General features: G+C 42.1%; 1 protein-coding gene across 1 annotated transcript in view; it reads right to left on the reverse strand.

Annotated features, from left to right (window-relative positions):
* The window catches only part of TARS3 (threonyl-tRNA synthetase 3), a 52,774-nt gene that overhangs the window by 10,856 nt on the left and 26,335 nt on the right, over positions 1 to 15,583 (reverse strand). The window contains exons 11-15 of the mRNA XM_060005296.1: positions 12,891 to 13,057; positions 10,823 to 10,985; positions 4,615 to 4,752; positions 2,379 to 2,456; positions 2,194 to 2,294 (exon numbers count right to left, since the gene is read on the reverse strand). Coding sequence (XP_059861279.1) covers positions 2,194 to 2,294; positions 2,379 to 2,456; positions 4,615 to 4,752; positions 10,823 to 10,985; positions 12,891 to 13,057 — 647 coding nt within the window. The remainder of the gene's footprint in view (positions 1 to 2,193; positions 2,295 to 2,378; positions 2,457 to 4,614; positions 4,753 to 10,822; positions 10,986 to 12,890; positions 13,058 to 15,583) is intronic.

Genomic DNA, 15,583 nt, shown 5'->3' on the forward strand with positions numbered 1-15,583 from the left:
GATCACTGCATAAAATCCTACACTCTGCGAAATTGGTGGTTGTTCATTTATTATAAGAATCTTATTAGGAAAATATTCTATTAAAAATTATTAGACTTAAAATATGCCAATAAATTTTCCTTTCTAAATTAATTTTTTAAATTAATAATCTTGAGTGAAAGAGATCTCAACACATTATCTAATCAACACCACATGTCTAAAACAGGACATGGTGAGAAGGGGAGAGTTTAAAGAAATGATGTTGTGATTTTTGTCTAATTCAAGTCAGTGGAAGGGTCTTTAAAAAGAAGCTGCTTCCAGGCAGAATGAAGTAAGCATGCCACACCTGACTCTCTCTCTGAACGCAGACGTGGACCCTGGAGAGAACATGAAGAACAGCCATCCGAGGGCTGGGAGGAGTGACTGGTGCCGGGGGATTGACGAAGAAGACCAGAATCTGAAGTGCCACCAAACTGCACTTAGTTTTTTGTAATTTTGTCTTCCAGTTGTGTGGCCTGGACTCAGAGACAGCCCACAAGCAAGAATACATACCAGGTGCAGACAGGAAAAGCTTCAAGAGAAATCCTCACTTTCTGGCCAAGAGCCAGAAAATAACTGCTAAGTTTCAGAAAAAGTGGGGGTGGGGGACGTCCTGGAGTTTTCTTCTGTTTCTTTTTTCTCCTCTCTTCCTCCAGCCCCCAGCATTCTCACAGTGGCACAGAGACTAAACAGGCACCTAAAACTCCAAGGAAGGGGATCCTTCTCTCCAACCCGAACAGCTGTGATCCCAAGCGTACGTGAATCCCTGTGCTCTCTCTCTCTGGCTGGCCTCCTGATGCCTGGTCTCTGAAACAGATAGCCCTGGAAACAGCATGCGGAGCAGGGAAGCTAAAGCCCAGCGTTCTGGCCACAGGACTACAGAAAGGGACTTCAGGGAACCAAAAAGTGTCAGGAAAATACAGAGAGCAGGGGGCGCAGAAGAGCTGCCCCATAAAGGGGTGTATGAGCTCGCTGGCCTCACCTCTCATTGCACATGCTTGGATCCGACCCTAACAGCACATAAAAGGCTTGAGAATTGGACTGTGGGACTTTGCCCCTGGGTGGTGCACACAGGACAGAAGGCCTCGCTGAGGCCAAGATCCACAGACGCTCATATCCCTTATATACAATGGCTGGTACAGTGAGCCCAGTCGGCCCTCCATATCCATGGGCTTCACAGATACGGATACAGATATGGATACAGAGGGTCGACTGTATAGGCTCAGAAAACTGAGCTGACGCTGGAACCACAGAAGGCGGGTTAGAAATTACAGCCTGAACCTGCCCTGGCAGAATGACTGCTAAAAAGTCAACAGTCCCCTTAGGATTTAAACAAGACCCAGCATCTCACAATATAATATTAACAATGTCTGGGATGCAATTCAAACCTACTCAGCATATTCATCACCAGGAAAATCTCAATTCCAAAAAACAGATTATGGAAAGGGAATTAACAGTAACTGCAGTGGGGAAATCTGGCAAACTTTATTTTAACCAAGTGATGGAGGTTACATCACTGCTGACAAGTCACATTGATGCCATGCACACCCTTGACAGGAAGAGCCACCCTCAAAAGGTGATATACAGTATGATCCCACTTCTGTGGAATTCTGGGAAAGTGATGGAGAGGAGGTCAGAGGCTGCCCAGGGCTGGGGTGGGAGGAGAGTGTGACTGTAAAGGAACAGCACAGGAATTTGCTTGCCTGATGGAATCACAATCGTGGTGGTGGGCACACCACTCTATACGATGTTTAAAACTTACAGAACTGTACACACACACACACATATACACACAAAGTCAACTTTACTGTGAGTTAAGAAAAAAATTTTTAAAGGAGTTGTTGGTTTGCAGTGATGAAACTGCCTTTTTTCCTCTGCTTTCCCTGGTAAATACCATCCTTAAGATACAGACCCAGGGTCAGCCCTTTATGAAGTCTCCCCCTCTGCCTCAGGGAGATTTCTCTGTTTGGGTCATGTTTCCATGTCGTTTGTTCATAGCTCTAACCAGAAAACTAAAGCTGACCTCCAACTAGATTACAAGCAGGTAAACAAATACATACTGAGTATCTTGCGCACAGACAGACATTCACTGACACTTGTTTCTGTACTGCTAATGCTCAAATGACAATAATTAAGATATGAGTCCTACATTATTTATCACATTCAATCACTCACCTAACATACGTAAGATTAAATCTTACAGGCAGTTGGAAGTCCAGCTGAATTGTAGCACACTGATGGTATCTGCCAATAGCATCCTTGATTTTTATATCAATCTGTAAATTAAATGATGTTTGCTTAGAGACAGGTTTTATTTTTCTGTTAAATTTTACTTTTTTTGAAGCATATGGCCTACTTACTTTAGGACCATAAAATGCTCCATCTCCCGGGTTCATCTTCCATGGTTTCCCAAATTCCATCAAGCTATTCTGTAGTTGCTATTTTTTTAATAAGAAGAGAACATTACTTACACTTAATCACCATATACTTATTGAACCTCTTCTATATTCAATAAACTACTGAGCAACGACTACGTAAAGAAAATTAAGATGGTACTTACTCTCAAGAAACATACACATTTTAATTGGGGGAGAAAAAAGATAACTTACTAAACTGTTCCACTGAATTCCAGGTAAGTGATAGAGGGGTACTTTGGGCACTTCCGCCGTGCAGGCTCCCTCTGCCCTACTCTCTCTAGCTCCTTTCAGGAGGCGCCTCCACACCATAAAAGGCAAGAAAGCTGGGGCCTTGTTCCTCGTGCACTCTGTGCTCAGAAGACTGGGGGACAGGCCTTGCACTTGCTCTTGCTTCTCCCCCACCTCTGTGCCTGCAGCTGGTGGGCAGGGCCCCTTGGGACACGGAGGCTGTGGAAGCGTGAGGCCCACTCTGGTCTCCAGACTAAGCCACGTAAAGTCACCTAAGTTAGCACACAGTGAGGCCGCTCCACACTGACGGTGACGGGGCGTGCACACGAGTATTAGTGATAGGGCTCTTTGAGTCTTCTGGCCACTCCCTGTGAAAATGGCTTCTCTGGGAAGCACCCAGGCATCCCTAAGGCCCTGGCCAGAAGAATGTCAGAACAGCAGCCAGACTCCTGTCATCACCCCAGCGCACTGGAGCCGTGAGGGGGGTGACATTTGGGAGTGAAGCGCCCGACAGGGAAGGAAAGCAGTGGTGGTGTCCTGGGCCAGGCCAGCATCACCCAGAAAGCCTCCTCCAGGGCCTCAATCAGAGCAGGTCAGGAGCTGCTCCTGGCCAGACCCCAGGGGGTCCCTCAGGGACCCAACCCTCCTGCAGAGGCTTCCCTTGTGCTCAGGGCTGGGAAGGCCACCTGCACAGATGCACTTCACAAGCTGGAGCTGCCCTCCCCCGACTTTGTTTCTGAAGGGAGAAGAGACTGTGAAACCATGTTCTCAGACAAAACAAGGCCCTGCTACAGCAGGTAACAGCAATTGTAGGGACTCCCAGGGAATTAAAAGCAAAAGAAAGGCCAGGTTTGGGGGAAGAGCATACAGCAGAGGTCACTGCGTCCACTGCTCTGTCCTCTCCCTGGGGACACCGGGATAGGAAGGCCTGATGGGAGGGGCCGAGGCCAAGAAAGCTTCCAGTTGACACGAGGTCTGGGGAGAGGGGACGTCTGGGCAGTGCTGGAACTGCTGCTCCCAGGACTGGCCCGGGGACACTGCCCGGCACCTCTTCTCCCTGCTGTCTGTCCTGCCCCACGCATGCCAGGTCTCTGGCTCCCAAGAGCACTAGGGTCTAGACTGTGGGACGTGCTGGGTTTCGGACACATCAGTTTGCTTGTGCTTATGTGGGAGGGGCTGTAATGTTCTTAAGGATCTAATGACTCACTGCAACTCTGGGAAAGTGGGACCCAAGAGACGTTTTTTTTAAAAAATTATTTATTTATTTATTTATTTATTTTTTGTTTCATTGGGTCTTCATTGCTGCACACGGGCTTTCTCTAGCTGTGGTGAGCAGGGGCTACTCTTCATTGCGGTGCGTGGGCTTCTAATTGTGGTGGCTTCTCTTGTTGTGGAGCACGGGCTCTAGACACACGGGCTTCAGTAGTTGTGGCTCATGGGCTCTAGGTGTGTGGGCTTCAGTAGTTGTGGTGCATGGGCTTAGTTGCTCCAAGGCATGTGGGATCTTCCTGGACCAGGGCTCGAACGCATGTCCCCTGCACTGGCAGGCGGGTTCTTAAACACTGCGCCACCAGGGAAGCCCCCAACAGAGGTTTGAGGTTAATCCAGCTCCAAGGAGCTGAAGGACGTACATCAGTTCCAGTGGCAGAGGCCAAACAAGAGCTGCTGAAGAAGGAGCCAGAGAACTTCTTTAAAAGCTTATGAAATTGGTTATTAGTGACCAGCACTGAAAAGAGTATAAATGGAAACCTGATATAAACTAAGGTGTGAAGCAAATGTAAGGTACTGCTCTTAGCATTGTTTTGAAGAAAACTGGATTAACAAAATTCTACAATGGGCACGTTTATCCCAGAACTTCCAATTTTAAGTTTCCATTGCAAAGCATCGCATCCTCATGCAAGGTATTTTCCATATTCACAAAAATGAAGGGTAACACTTTGTTTCTCCCTACCTTTTCAGCTTCATCCCATATCTCAACCTCCCCTAGAAAGTTTTCAGGTCTTGTTGACAAATTTAATTGAAAGGAGAAGCCAAATGTTGAGTAAACGGATTGCAAAAACTGCAAACACCCTTTTATTTCTTCTTCAATCTGAAATCAGAGCAAATGAAAAACCTTAAATAACACCAAATTTAAACCTATTTATGGTATTAAAAAACATTCTTCTTGTCAGATAGAAATAAAGCGTGCTTTTACTATAGTCAGTAGCACTGTTTGGGTTGTTGTCTTTTCCTCACTCGAATATTCACGGGACGCCCGCCAGGTGCCAATGCACACAGGCTGCTGGAGGCCCCCATGGTCCAGCGCAGGGCTGGGCAAAGACCCAGGGGAGGGTACCTCTCCGTGCACAATGCCACACAGGAGGAAGGGCGGAGGTCCAGAGGAAGTGATGGCCAAGCTGCAGCCAGAGGAGAGGTTAAGCGTTCTCCATGGAGGCAGGGCAGGAGCTCCCGGAGCAGAGGAAACACTGAGGGTGAAGACCCACAGGATGGAGGAGTGGGCCAGTGCAGGACAGCTGTGGGAAGCTGCACATGACGGGACAGACGGCACAGAGGGAGCATGGCAGACAGTCAGGATAGAGGCAGGCCGGGGCCAGAGAAAATGCAGTGCTTTCAAAGCCAGGGTAATGTCTGCACTTTTTAGCCTGAGAGCAATGGAGAACCAGTGGAGGTTTCAGCAGGGGACTAACACAGTTCAATGTGATTGTTTGAAGTACGGGAAAAAGACTGGGAAGACGAGAAGAGCAGCCCATTAGGAAGCTGTTGGGATCCTTCAGGAGCAAGAGGATGGCAGCTTGAAACAGAAGTGGCTGGAATGCAGGGAATCAGATGCGTTTGCAGGATACCTGTCCTTTCGTTCACTAACAGACAGTAATTGCCTACATCGTCAGCACTGTGCTGGATGCTGGGAATTCAGGAATGAATGAACTTATTCAAGAATAATATATTTAAGAAGAGGGCTTGTGATAAACTAGACATGAGAAGTGAAAACCAAAGGACACCTGGGTTCCTGGCCTGGGCCATGGAGAGGGTGCTGGTGCATCGCTGAGAGGAGGAGGACGTGGTGTGAAAGGCAGAAGAGGGGCCGACGCTGGGCCTGGCCAATGAGAGGGTGTTTGTGATGGCCAAGCAGACACATCCCCCAGCCCCTGCAGGGCTTGGATCTCACGGGGGACAGCTGAGACGCAGCAGAGGTTAGGAGAGGGACCGATGCCAGAGAGCGCAGGGTGAGAAAAGCAGGGCCCGGGCTGGGAGGCTGAGAGACAGCATCCTTAACAGGGAGAAAGACAAGCACATCTAAATGCAGACGAGATGGGGCAGCAAAAACAGAGACGTAGAGAGAGGGGACAAGTAAGGATCTGCATGTCACCAGGGATTAGGTTTTGGGATTTTCATCAGTGGAATCATGCAGCCCTTGCTCTTTTTTCTGTCTTCCTTTTTCCACTCAGTAGAATTATTTCAAGATTCATTCATACTGTTGTGTGCATCAATAGGTCATTCTTTTTTCTTGCTGAGTGGTTTTCCACTGTATGGATATACCACTGTTCCTTTATACACTCACCTGTTATTGGGCTGTTTCTATATTTTGGCTATTTCAAATAAAGTTGCTATGAACACGTGTGGACAAGTCTTTGTATGGACATGTACTTTCTTTTTCTCTTGGAAAAGGAAAAGGAGTAGTAAGATGGCTGGGACATATGGTAGGTTTGTGCTTTAAAGAAAAAAATTATTTATTTACTTATTTGGCTGTGCTGGGTCTTAGTTGCAGCGCACAGGATCTTCGTTGCTGCATGTGTGATCTTCGTTGGGGTGTGCGGGATCTTTAGTTGCGGCGTGGATGTGGGATACAGTTCCCTGACCAGGGATCGAACCCGTGCCCCCTGCTTTGGAAGCGTGGAGTCTTAACCACTGCACCACCAGGGAAGTCTCTGCTTCACTTTTTAAGAAACTGCCAAACTGGTTTCTAAAGTGACTGTGCCGTCTTCCATTTCCACAACCAGTGAGTGAGAAGTCCATCCCTTCCACACTCCCAACACGTGTCAGAGTCAGCCTTTTACGTCTGAACCATTCTAGTTGGTGTAGAGGCAACTCCTCATGGTTTCAATCTTCATCTCCTTAGTGACTGATCACCTTGCACCCCTTATTCATGTCCTTCTTTGCCATCTGTGTATCTCCTTAGATATGTATCTTCGACCATTTGAATGGTCAAATCTTTTTGCCCATTTTTTAAAGTTTAACTTTTTGAGATTCACATGCATTTGTAAGAAATAAGACCGTTGTACCATTTACTCAGGTTTCCCCAGTGGTGATATAATTTTTGCTTCAACCGTCAAACACAACTCAGAAAACTGTGAGTTTTTCACAACTCTGAAAACTCTGAGAGAAAGGAAAAGGAAAAGGAATATTTATTGTATTTAACCATGTTTTACTTTTACAGTTGTTCTTTCTTTCTTCCTAATGTTCCAAGACTCTTCCTTTTATCATTTCCTTTCTCTTCAGAGAAATTCTTATAGCCATTCTTCTAAGGTAGGTCTAAGGTCTTGATTTCACCTTCATTCCATAAAGACATTTTTTCTGGATATAGAATTTTGGGTTAACAGTTATTTCAGCATTTGGAAAATGCTGTGCCGCTTCCTTCTGGCCTCTGTTTTGTTTTGTTTTTGATAAGAAAACTGTTGTTTTTTTAAAAAAATATTTTTTTCCTTAATGGTAAGGTATCATTTCTTTCTCACTGCTTTCAAATTTTTTTCTTTTTCTTTAGTTTTCAGAAGTTTGGCTATAATGTGTCTTGGTGTGAATTTCTTTGGGTTTATCCTGTGTGGACTTTCTCAGCTACTTGAATCTGTAAGCTTATGTTTTTTGCCAAATTTGGCCAGTTTTCAGCCATTACCTCTTTGAGTACTTTTTCACCTCCACCCTACATTTCCAGAACTATTTCCAGAACTATTCCAGAACGTTGGTGACATAAATATTAGGCATTCTGTTATAGTCCCACTGGTCTCTGAGGTTCTGTTCATTTTTCTTTCAGTCTCTTTTCTGTTTTTCACATAGTGTCATTTCTACTGGTGTTTTCAAGTTCACTGATTCTTTTCTCTGTCTCCTCCATTCTGCTCAGGAATCCATCCACTGAATATTTTGGTTATTACATTTTTCAGTTCTAAAATTTCCATTTGGTTCTTCTTTATATCTTCTATTTCCTGAGACTATTCTTTCATTTTTTTTAAATGTGCTTGTAATTGCTTGTTAAAGCATTTTTATGATGGTTTCTTTAAGATCCTCATCAGATAATTCTAATATCCCTGCCATGTCCACATCAATGCTCCTACACTGCCCTTTGTCATTCAAGTTGAGATTTTCCTTGTTCTTAATGTGATGATTGATTTTTGATTTCTGAAATCTAGATATTTTGGATATTATGTTATAAGACTTTGGATTTTATTTAAACTCTTCATTTTAGCTGGCTTCCACTGACTCTGCTCCAACAGGGAGGGAGCAGTACTGCCTGGTTATTGCAAAGTAGGAGCAGATGTCTGGGTTTCCCACTGGGGACCACAAGGGAGGCAGAGGCTCCTCATTACTGCTGGGTAAGTAGGAGTTCTGCACCTTAGTAGGTTTCCTCTGATAACACCTCAGCTGGGAGAGGCAGGGGTATCTTGGCACTGCTCCTCATGTGGCCTTTAGCAACCTCCAGGGTGCACAGCCTCATTACCATGGAGTGGTGGTAGAAGTTTTGTCTCTCCACTCAAGCAGGAAGTGGAAGAGGCACCTTGTGACTGCCAGGTGAGGGTGGAAGTAAAGCCTCCCACTTAGTCTCCATTGACATTACGGGGTGGGAGCAGGGAGATCCCTGTTAATGCCTGGCAGGGATGAGTAGAATTGGTATGATTTCTTCTTTAAGTGTTTGGTAGAATTCACTAGTGATTCCTTCTGGGCCTGGAGTTTTCTTTGTGGAAATGTTGTTAACTATCAATTCAATTTCTTTAATAAACACAGGGCTACTCAGATTATCTATTTCTCCTTGAGTAAAGTTTGGTAGTTTGTGTTTTTCAAAGAATTTGTCCATTTCATCTAATTTGTCAAATTTACTGGCATAAGCTTGTTCATAATATTGCCTTATTACCCTTTTAATATCTATAGGGTCTGTAGTAATGTCACTTCTATCAGTCCTAATATTTGTTTTTCTTTTTTTTTCCTTTTTTTCGGCTGGGCCATGCAGCTTGTGGGATCTTAGTTCCCCGACCAGGGATCAAACCCGGGCCCCATGCAGTGAGAGTGCAGAATCCTAACCACTGGACCACCAGGGAAGTCCCCAGTCCTAATGTTTTTAATTAGTATCTTCTCTTTTCTCTCCAACAACTAAACTAAAGGTTTAGTTTAGTAAACTAAAAGTTTATGAATTTTATTGATCTTCTAGGAGAACCAGCCTTTGGTTTTTATTTATATTGTTGTGTTGTTCAAGGGTTAACTGGACGATATTTTCTAATTTCCCTTTGATTTCTTATTTGACACATGGGTTATTTAGAAGTGTATGATTCACCTTCCAAATATTTGGAGATTTTCCAGATAGCTTTCTGTTATTGATTTCTACTTCAATTTCATTGTGGCCAGAGAACATTTTTGGTACGAATTGAATCCCTTTAAATTTACTGAGACTCATTTTATGGCCCAGAATATGGTCTACCTTGGTAAATGTTCTGTGTGCACTTTCAAAGAATGTGTACTCTGCTGTTATTGATTGGAGGGTTCTATAACTGTCTATTAGGTCAAACCATTTGATAGTGGTCCTTTGCATGACAATTTTAATTTGAATTAACATGAAAACCTGAAAAAGTAAACACTAACTTCTAGGCAATACTGAAAAACAAACACATCCAAAATTCCACCAACCCCCTTAAAACAGTCCACTTAATGTACTTAAGTTAATAAAATTGGAGGAAACTTAAAAAAATAATAATAAATTTCATGTCAAGAAAAACAAACAACCCAATCAAAAAATGGCAGAAGACCTAAATAGACATTTCTCCAAAGAAGACATACAGATGGCCAGCAGGCACATGAAAAGATGCTCAACATCACTAATTATTAGAGAAATGAAAATCAAAACTACAATGAGGTATCACCTCACACCAGTCAGAATGGCCATCATCAAGAAGTCAACAAAATAATAAGTGCTAGAGAGGGTGTGGAGAAAATGGAAGCCTCCTAAACCATTGGCAGGAATGTAAACTGGTGCAGTCACTATGGAGAACAGTATGAAGCTTCCTTAAAAAGCTAAAAATAGAGTTGCCATATGATTCAGCAATCCCACTCCTGGACAAATATCCAGAAAAGATGAAAACTCTAATTTAAAAAGATACATGCACCTCAATGTTCACAGCAGCACTATTTACAACAGCCAAGGCATGTAAGCAACATATGTATCCATGGACAGATGAATGGATAAAGAAGATGTGGTGTGTGTATTTATATATATATACATACACACACACACATACACACACACACACACACAAAATAGAATAGTACCCAGCTATAAAAGAGAAGGAAGTATTGCTATTTGCAGCAACATGGATGAACCTAGAGTTTATCATACTAAGTGAAGTAAGTCAGATAGAGAAAGACAAAAATCATGATATCATTTCTATGTGGAATCTAAAAAATGATACAATGAACTTACTTACGAAACAGAAACAGACTCACAGACATAGAAAATAACTTATGGTTACCAAAGGGGAAAGGGAAGGGGGAGAATAAATTAGGAGTTTAGGACTTACAGACACACACTACTTTACAGATAGATAAAATAGATAAACAACAATGTGATTTATGTTCCAATGTATAATAATAAAACTGTCTTTACTTTTGATTTCTATCAGTGACTGATTGTTAAAAATTTTTAAATAGCATCAAACAGAACTTCGAATTTTCAGAGAATCATGTTCCTTTATAATAAAATAAATCATGTTTGAAAAAAACTTTTTCATGTCATGAGATTACTGATCTATGACCCAAATTAGAGAATCACAAAACGTTGGAGCTGATGGGCCCTCAGAGACTAGACTGAACAACACATTTCACAGCGACCCTGAAAGACTCAGCGATCTGTCCAAGGTAGCACACCGGACCTGTGCTGACCACGCCTCCCCTGTGTCCCCGTTTACCTGCTCCACAGTGCAGAAGATGTGAGCGTCATCCTGCTGGAAGCGCCTGACGTGGGTCAAGCCATGCAAAGTTCCTGACGGCTCATTCCTGTGAAGAGCTCCGAAGTCAGCAAATCTAATAGGCATTTCCCTCCAAGATCGTGGACGATGGGCAAACATCAGACTAGAAAAGAAACAATGGCATGCAGCTTTTCCTTAGCATGGAAAAGATTATGTAATGATCTAGATGTTAATAAGGTACAGTTAAATGCCTCAGGATTTGTAAACACCTTATTCTGGTTCTTAGATCACCAATTTTACAAAAATTCTTCTCCCATGAATTAGTGAACCTTGAACTTACATCACTGCACACTCTGAGAAAGAACCCTCTTATCTTCTCCAGAATGCTGTTCCCTACTCTCATTCACCCAGGGAATATCCACTTACCGTTTACAATCCATTTCAAAGGCTACTTCTTAAGTGAAGCAGCCCTGGACACTCCCCCAGAAGGGCTAGTCAGGCTTGCCTCAGCCTCCAAGAACAGCTGGAATTGCCACAGTTTTGACACTGGTCTTGCTATTTTTATAACTGACTGTCTATATATCTGTTCCTTCCCCAATCTGCTCATGAGCTCCGGGGGGAAATGGATTGCGTCTGAATCACCTCTGCATTTCCAGCTCCCAGCACTGGAAACACTCGGCTAATGTTCTCTGTTGAATGAAAGGCCTCTCTTCTGCAGGAAGCACCCCTGGCTCCCAAATCCCATCACCACTAGGCCACTGTGGTCCTGCTCTTCCTTGTTCTGAGACATGAAAATACAAAATTACATTCTCTACTTGTGTTCAGCTTTCTTCTAATTCTATTGAAATCACAGCTTCAACTGGTACCCAATGGGAAACTGAGTTAAGAAGTTGTTAATACAGGTGTTTTAGAGAATGCAAAGCACAAGGTTAGCCTCCATCTTCTGTTTTTATTTTTTATTTATTTATTTATCTTTTTGCGGTACGCAGGCCTCTCACTGTTGTGGCCTCTCCCGTTGCAGAGCACAGGCTCCAGACGCGCAGGCTCAGCGGCCATGGCTCACAGGCCTAGCCGCTCTGCGGCATGTGGGATCTTCCCGGACTGGGGCACGAACCTGCGTCCCCTGCATCGGCAGGCGGACTCTCAACCACTGCGCCACCAGGGAAGCCCCACCTTCTGTTTTTAAAACGAGGTTATAGAATATTTACATACAAGTTTTTAGAAAATTAAAGATAAATATATATTTTTTACATGCTGTCATCATAAAGTTGAACTTCTTTCATTCTTTACTGAAAAGGGCAAAGAGCTTTCTTCAATGTTCAGAGGTTTGTTTTAAGTAGTTACCTTCTAAAGTAAATTTACCTGAAACTATGTAGTTGATGATACAAAGCTACAATAGTTGGGATATTTTTTTGTGGAGAATTGTATCTGTTCACTTCCAGTTGTAAAATCTGCTACTCTTACAAGGTTGTATTTGCATACCATGCAACTTTATGATAATTACATTCTTTCACAGACTCTAAGACAACCTTGATTATAAGATGTACCACTATTTTATACATCACTAAGAAAGAAAATAACCATTAATTAAATTATGGTATAATGTTAAGATACCAATTATAAGATGTGTCCCAATTTCAGGGGTAAAGCCATCTTAGAATCAATGAAATCCAGTCATTTATTTTGACCTCACTGTTCTTGTTACAATCAACCCAAATAGTATGTAAGAACTAGATGTTCTGCAAATATGTATATTTGAAGTGTATTACTATTAGGAAGAGAAATATTACAATAATTTATAAAGTTGATATGTAACATTATCCTCTGAGAAGCACAAAATACTAAATGGTTTCCAGCTACCATCCCACACCTGTCAAAGAGCAAACATATTTTAAAAAGTAAATTTATTCTCCAGAATGAAATAACTTGGTAAAGATGATTTCTAACCACCAGTCTTCAGATTAAAGGAATCACTTAGTTCCAAAAAGCAAAATAATATTAAAGACTAATTGTGAGGAAGTCTGCTATGCGTTTATAGGCACAGATCTGCTTCACTTTTAATACTCACCAGTGCCCCGGACAATTCATGGGCTTAAGGGCAAAAGTGTCCTTGTCAATGTCAAAGGTGAACATGTTGTCACTGTAATGCTGCCAGTGTCCAGAGGTTTCCCAGAGCTTACTGCTGTACACGTTGGGGGAGAGCACCTCCATGAAGCTGCGTTGGTGGTACTCCTCCTAAAAGAGATGCACACGCAAAGTTAAAATCTGCTGGGACAGGTCACAATTCCAGGCAAATAACTCTATGAACACAGATTTTTAAATTCAGGATTATGTCTTACATTAATTCATGGTTAATATGCCCTTGGCTTTAAGGGTGGTAATTTATGGATCATGAAAGAAAGATTAATGTATGCTCAGTATAATTTTCACATTAAGTATATTTATTTTATAGTATAATAGTATATAGTGTATAGTATTTTAATTCTTTGAGAATTAGTAATTGAAATACTATATATATAAACTTTTTGTAACTACAAACTCCCAAATCCTTGTACATTCCAGATAAACAGCAGAAGTTTTTTTTTTTGTTTTTTTTTTTTGTGGTACGCGGGCCTCTCACTGTTGTGGCCTCTCCCGTTGCGGAGCACTGGCTCTGGATGCGCAGGCTCAGCGGCCATGGCTCACGGGCCCAGCCGCCCCGCGGCATGTGGGATCCTCCCCGACCGGGGCACGAACCCGTGTCCCTGCATCGGCAGGCGGACTCTCAACCACTGCGCCACCAGAGAAGCCCAGGAGTTTATTTTCTATTACTTAAGAGGTAGAATAATTTTATAACTCAATATGCCTCTGAGTGCCATGTTATTTACAGTTTTGACCCATTTAGTTTTAAATAGAACTAAAGCTGGGAATTTGAATTTGTAATATTTTAAGTGGTTGTTATCTACTGAGTCAGGAGCTGGCTTTGCTCCCTCCCTATCAATTAACAGCTTCCCTCATTCCATCACTGGGGTCAGGAAAAGAGAGTCTTGTTTTCAAGCAGAGTTCTTCTTTTACTTTAACTTTGCTTTCTTTTTCTTCATCAATCTGATGATCTTTGTTCAGTGTTTCTTAGAGTTTCAACATTTGTTAATCATTTAATGGGCATCTGGCACAAACCTAGATCACCATATTTTAGCTAAGTAAAAATATATTTTTATACAATTAAAAAAATATAAAACATACTATTTCAAAATTACTACAAAGAACAGTTTTGCATCACTGACAGGGATATATTATTTGTCGCTCTTCAGCTGAGCATCTTTTCAGTCCAGTTGTGAAGAGCCTGGGTCTCAGCTATCCATTAAGCTTCTTTACTTAACCTTTGTTTTTACCAAATAGGAAAATTTCAACAAAATTATAGGTCACTATGAATGGCAGAAATTATTTAGTGGTAAGTCAGATGGCTCCATATACTCAGATTAAACAATGTCCCAGCTACTTCCCTGGTGGCGCAGTGGTTAAGAATCTGCCTGCCAATGTAGGGGACACGAGTTTGAGCCCTGGTCCGGGAAGATCCCACATGCCACGGAGCAACTAAGCCTGTGCACCACAACTACTGAGCCTGTGTGCCACAACTACTGAAACCCACGCGCCTAGAGCCCGTGCTCTGCAACAAGACAAGCCACCGCAATGAGAAGCCTGCGCACCGCAACAAAGAGTAGCCCTCGCTCGCCACAACTAGAAAAAGCCCGTGTGCAACAATGAAAATCCAACACAGTTCAAAATCAAATAAATAAATAAATAAATTTAAAACAAAAAACAAGGTCCCAGAAATTAAAGGGGTTTTTGTGTTTTGGTTTCTTTTTACTAGAGGTTACTTTTAAAGCTAAGCTCAGGAGATAGTAATTGATAGATTTTTTTTTAACCCACTCTGGACACAATCATGTTAGGACTTTGTTTTGTTGGCAAACTTAACAACTGATGAATCTAGATGAAGGACACATGTATGCTCACTGCACTGCTCTTTAACTTTTCTGTAGATTTGAACTTTTCGAAAGAAAAAGTTGAGGAAAAATATATCTGAATCCATATCATCAATTTCTTTCTCTAAAGAGTAAAGAAAATCAAGTCTGAGAAAGAGCAAAGTCATGATGACTGACCAGTCTATAGCTCAGTATGATCTGAAGAAATCCTGAAGGCTTATTCTGAAGATAAAAAGCATATTTCATCCCTGAAGTAATAACTTCATACCGTAGAAGGTACTGAATCTCCACCTGCACCTGTGATTTGGCCACTGGAAATAGCACCTAAATATCAGTGCATAGAGAAATTCTCTTAAGTAATTTTTCATTATAAACACTAAAGTGATTCCACTTAAACAGATCCTTTCCAAAATCACACTAAAATACCAGAGTTTTAATAAAAGCATAAATCTACAAGGCAAAGAGAAAAAGGAGAGGAGATGACAGCTATATACTTATGAATCTGGAAAGCAGATGAGCAACAGCCTCAGCAGATCTGGGAAAGCTGAAACTTTAAGGGAGAATCCCAGAAGCAAGACTACTCTGGCTGGATATAGATTTCTTGGTTTCACATTTTTAAGGTATTGCTCCTGTCTTCTATATTTTAGGGTTTCCATTGAAAATTTCATTTCTTTTAAGACTAATGATGTTGAGCATTTTTTGTGTTTTTTCTGCTGTTTCCATTAACAAAATCAAATATCTAGGGATAAATCTGATGAAAGATGTGTTAAGACCTCTAAAGTAGCAGTAACAAAATATT

The sequence above is a fragment of the Delphinus delphis genome, chromosome 2, assembly GCF_949987515.2.
Source record: "Delphinus delphis chromosome 2, mDelDel1.2, whole genome shotgun sequence".
Taxonomy (NCBI): Eukaryota; Metazoa; Chordata; class Mammalia; order Artiodactyla; family Delphinidae; genus Delphinus; species Delphinus delphis.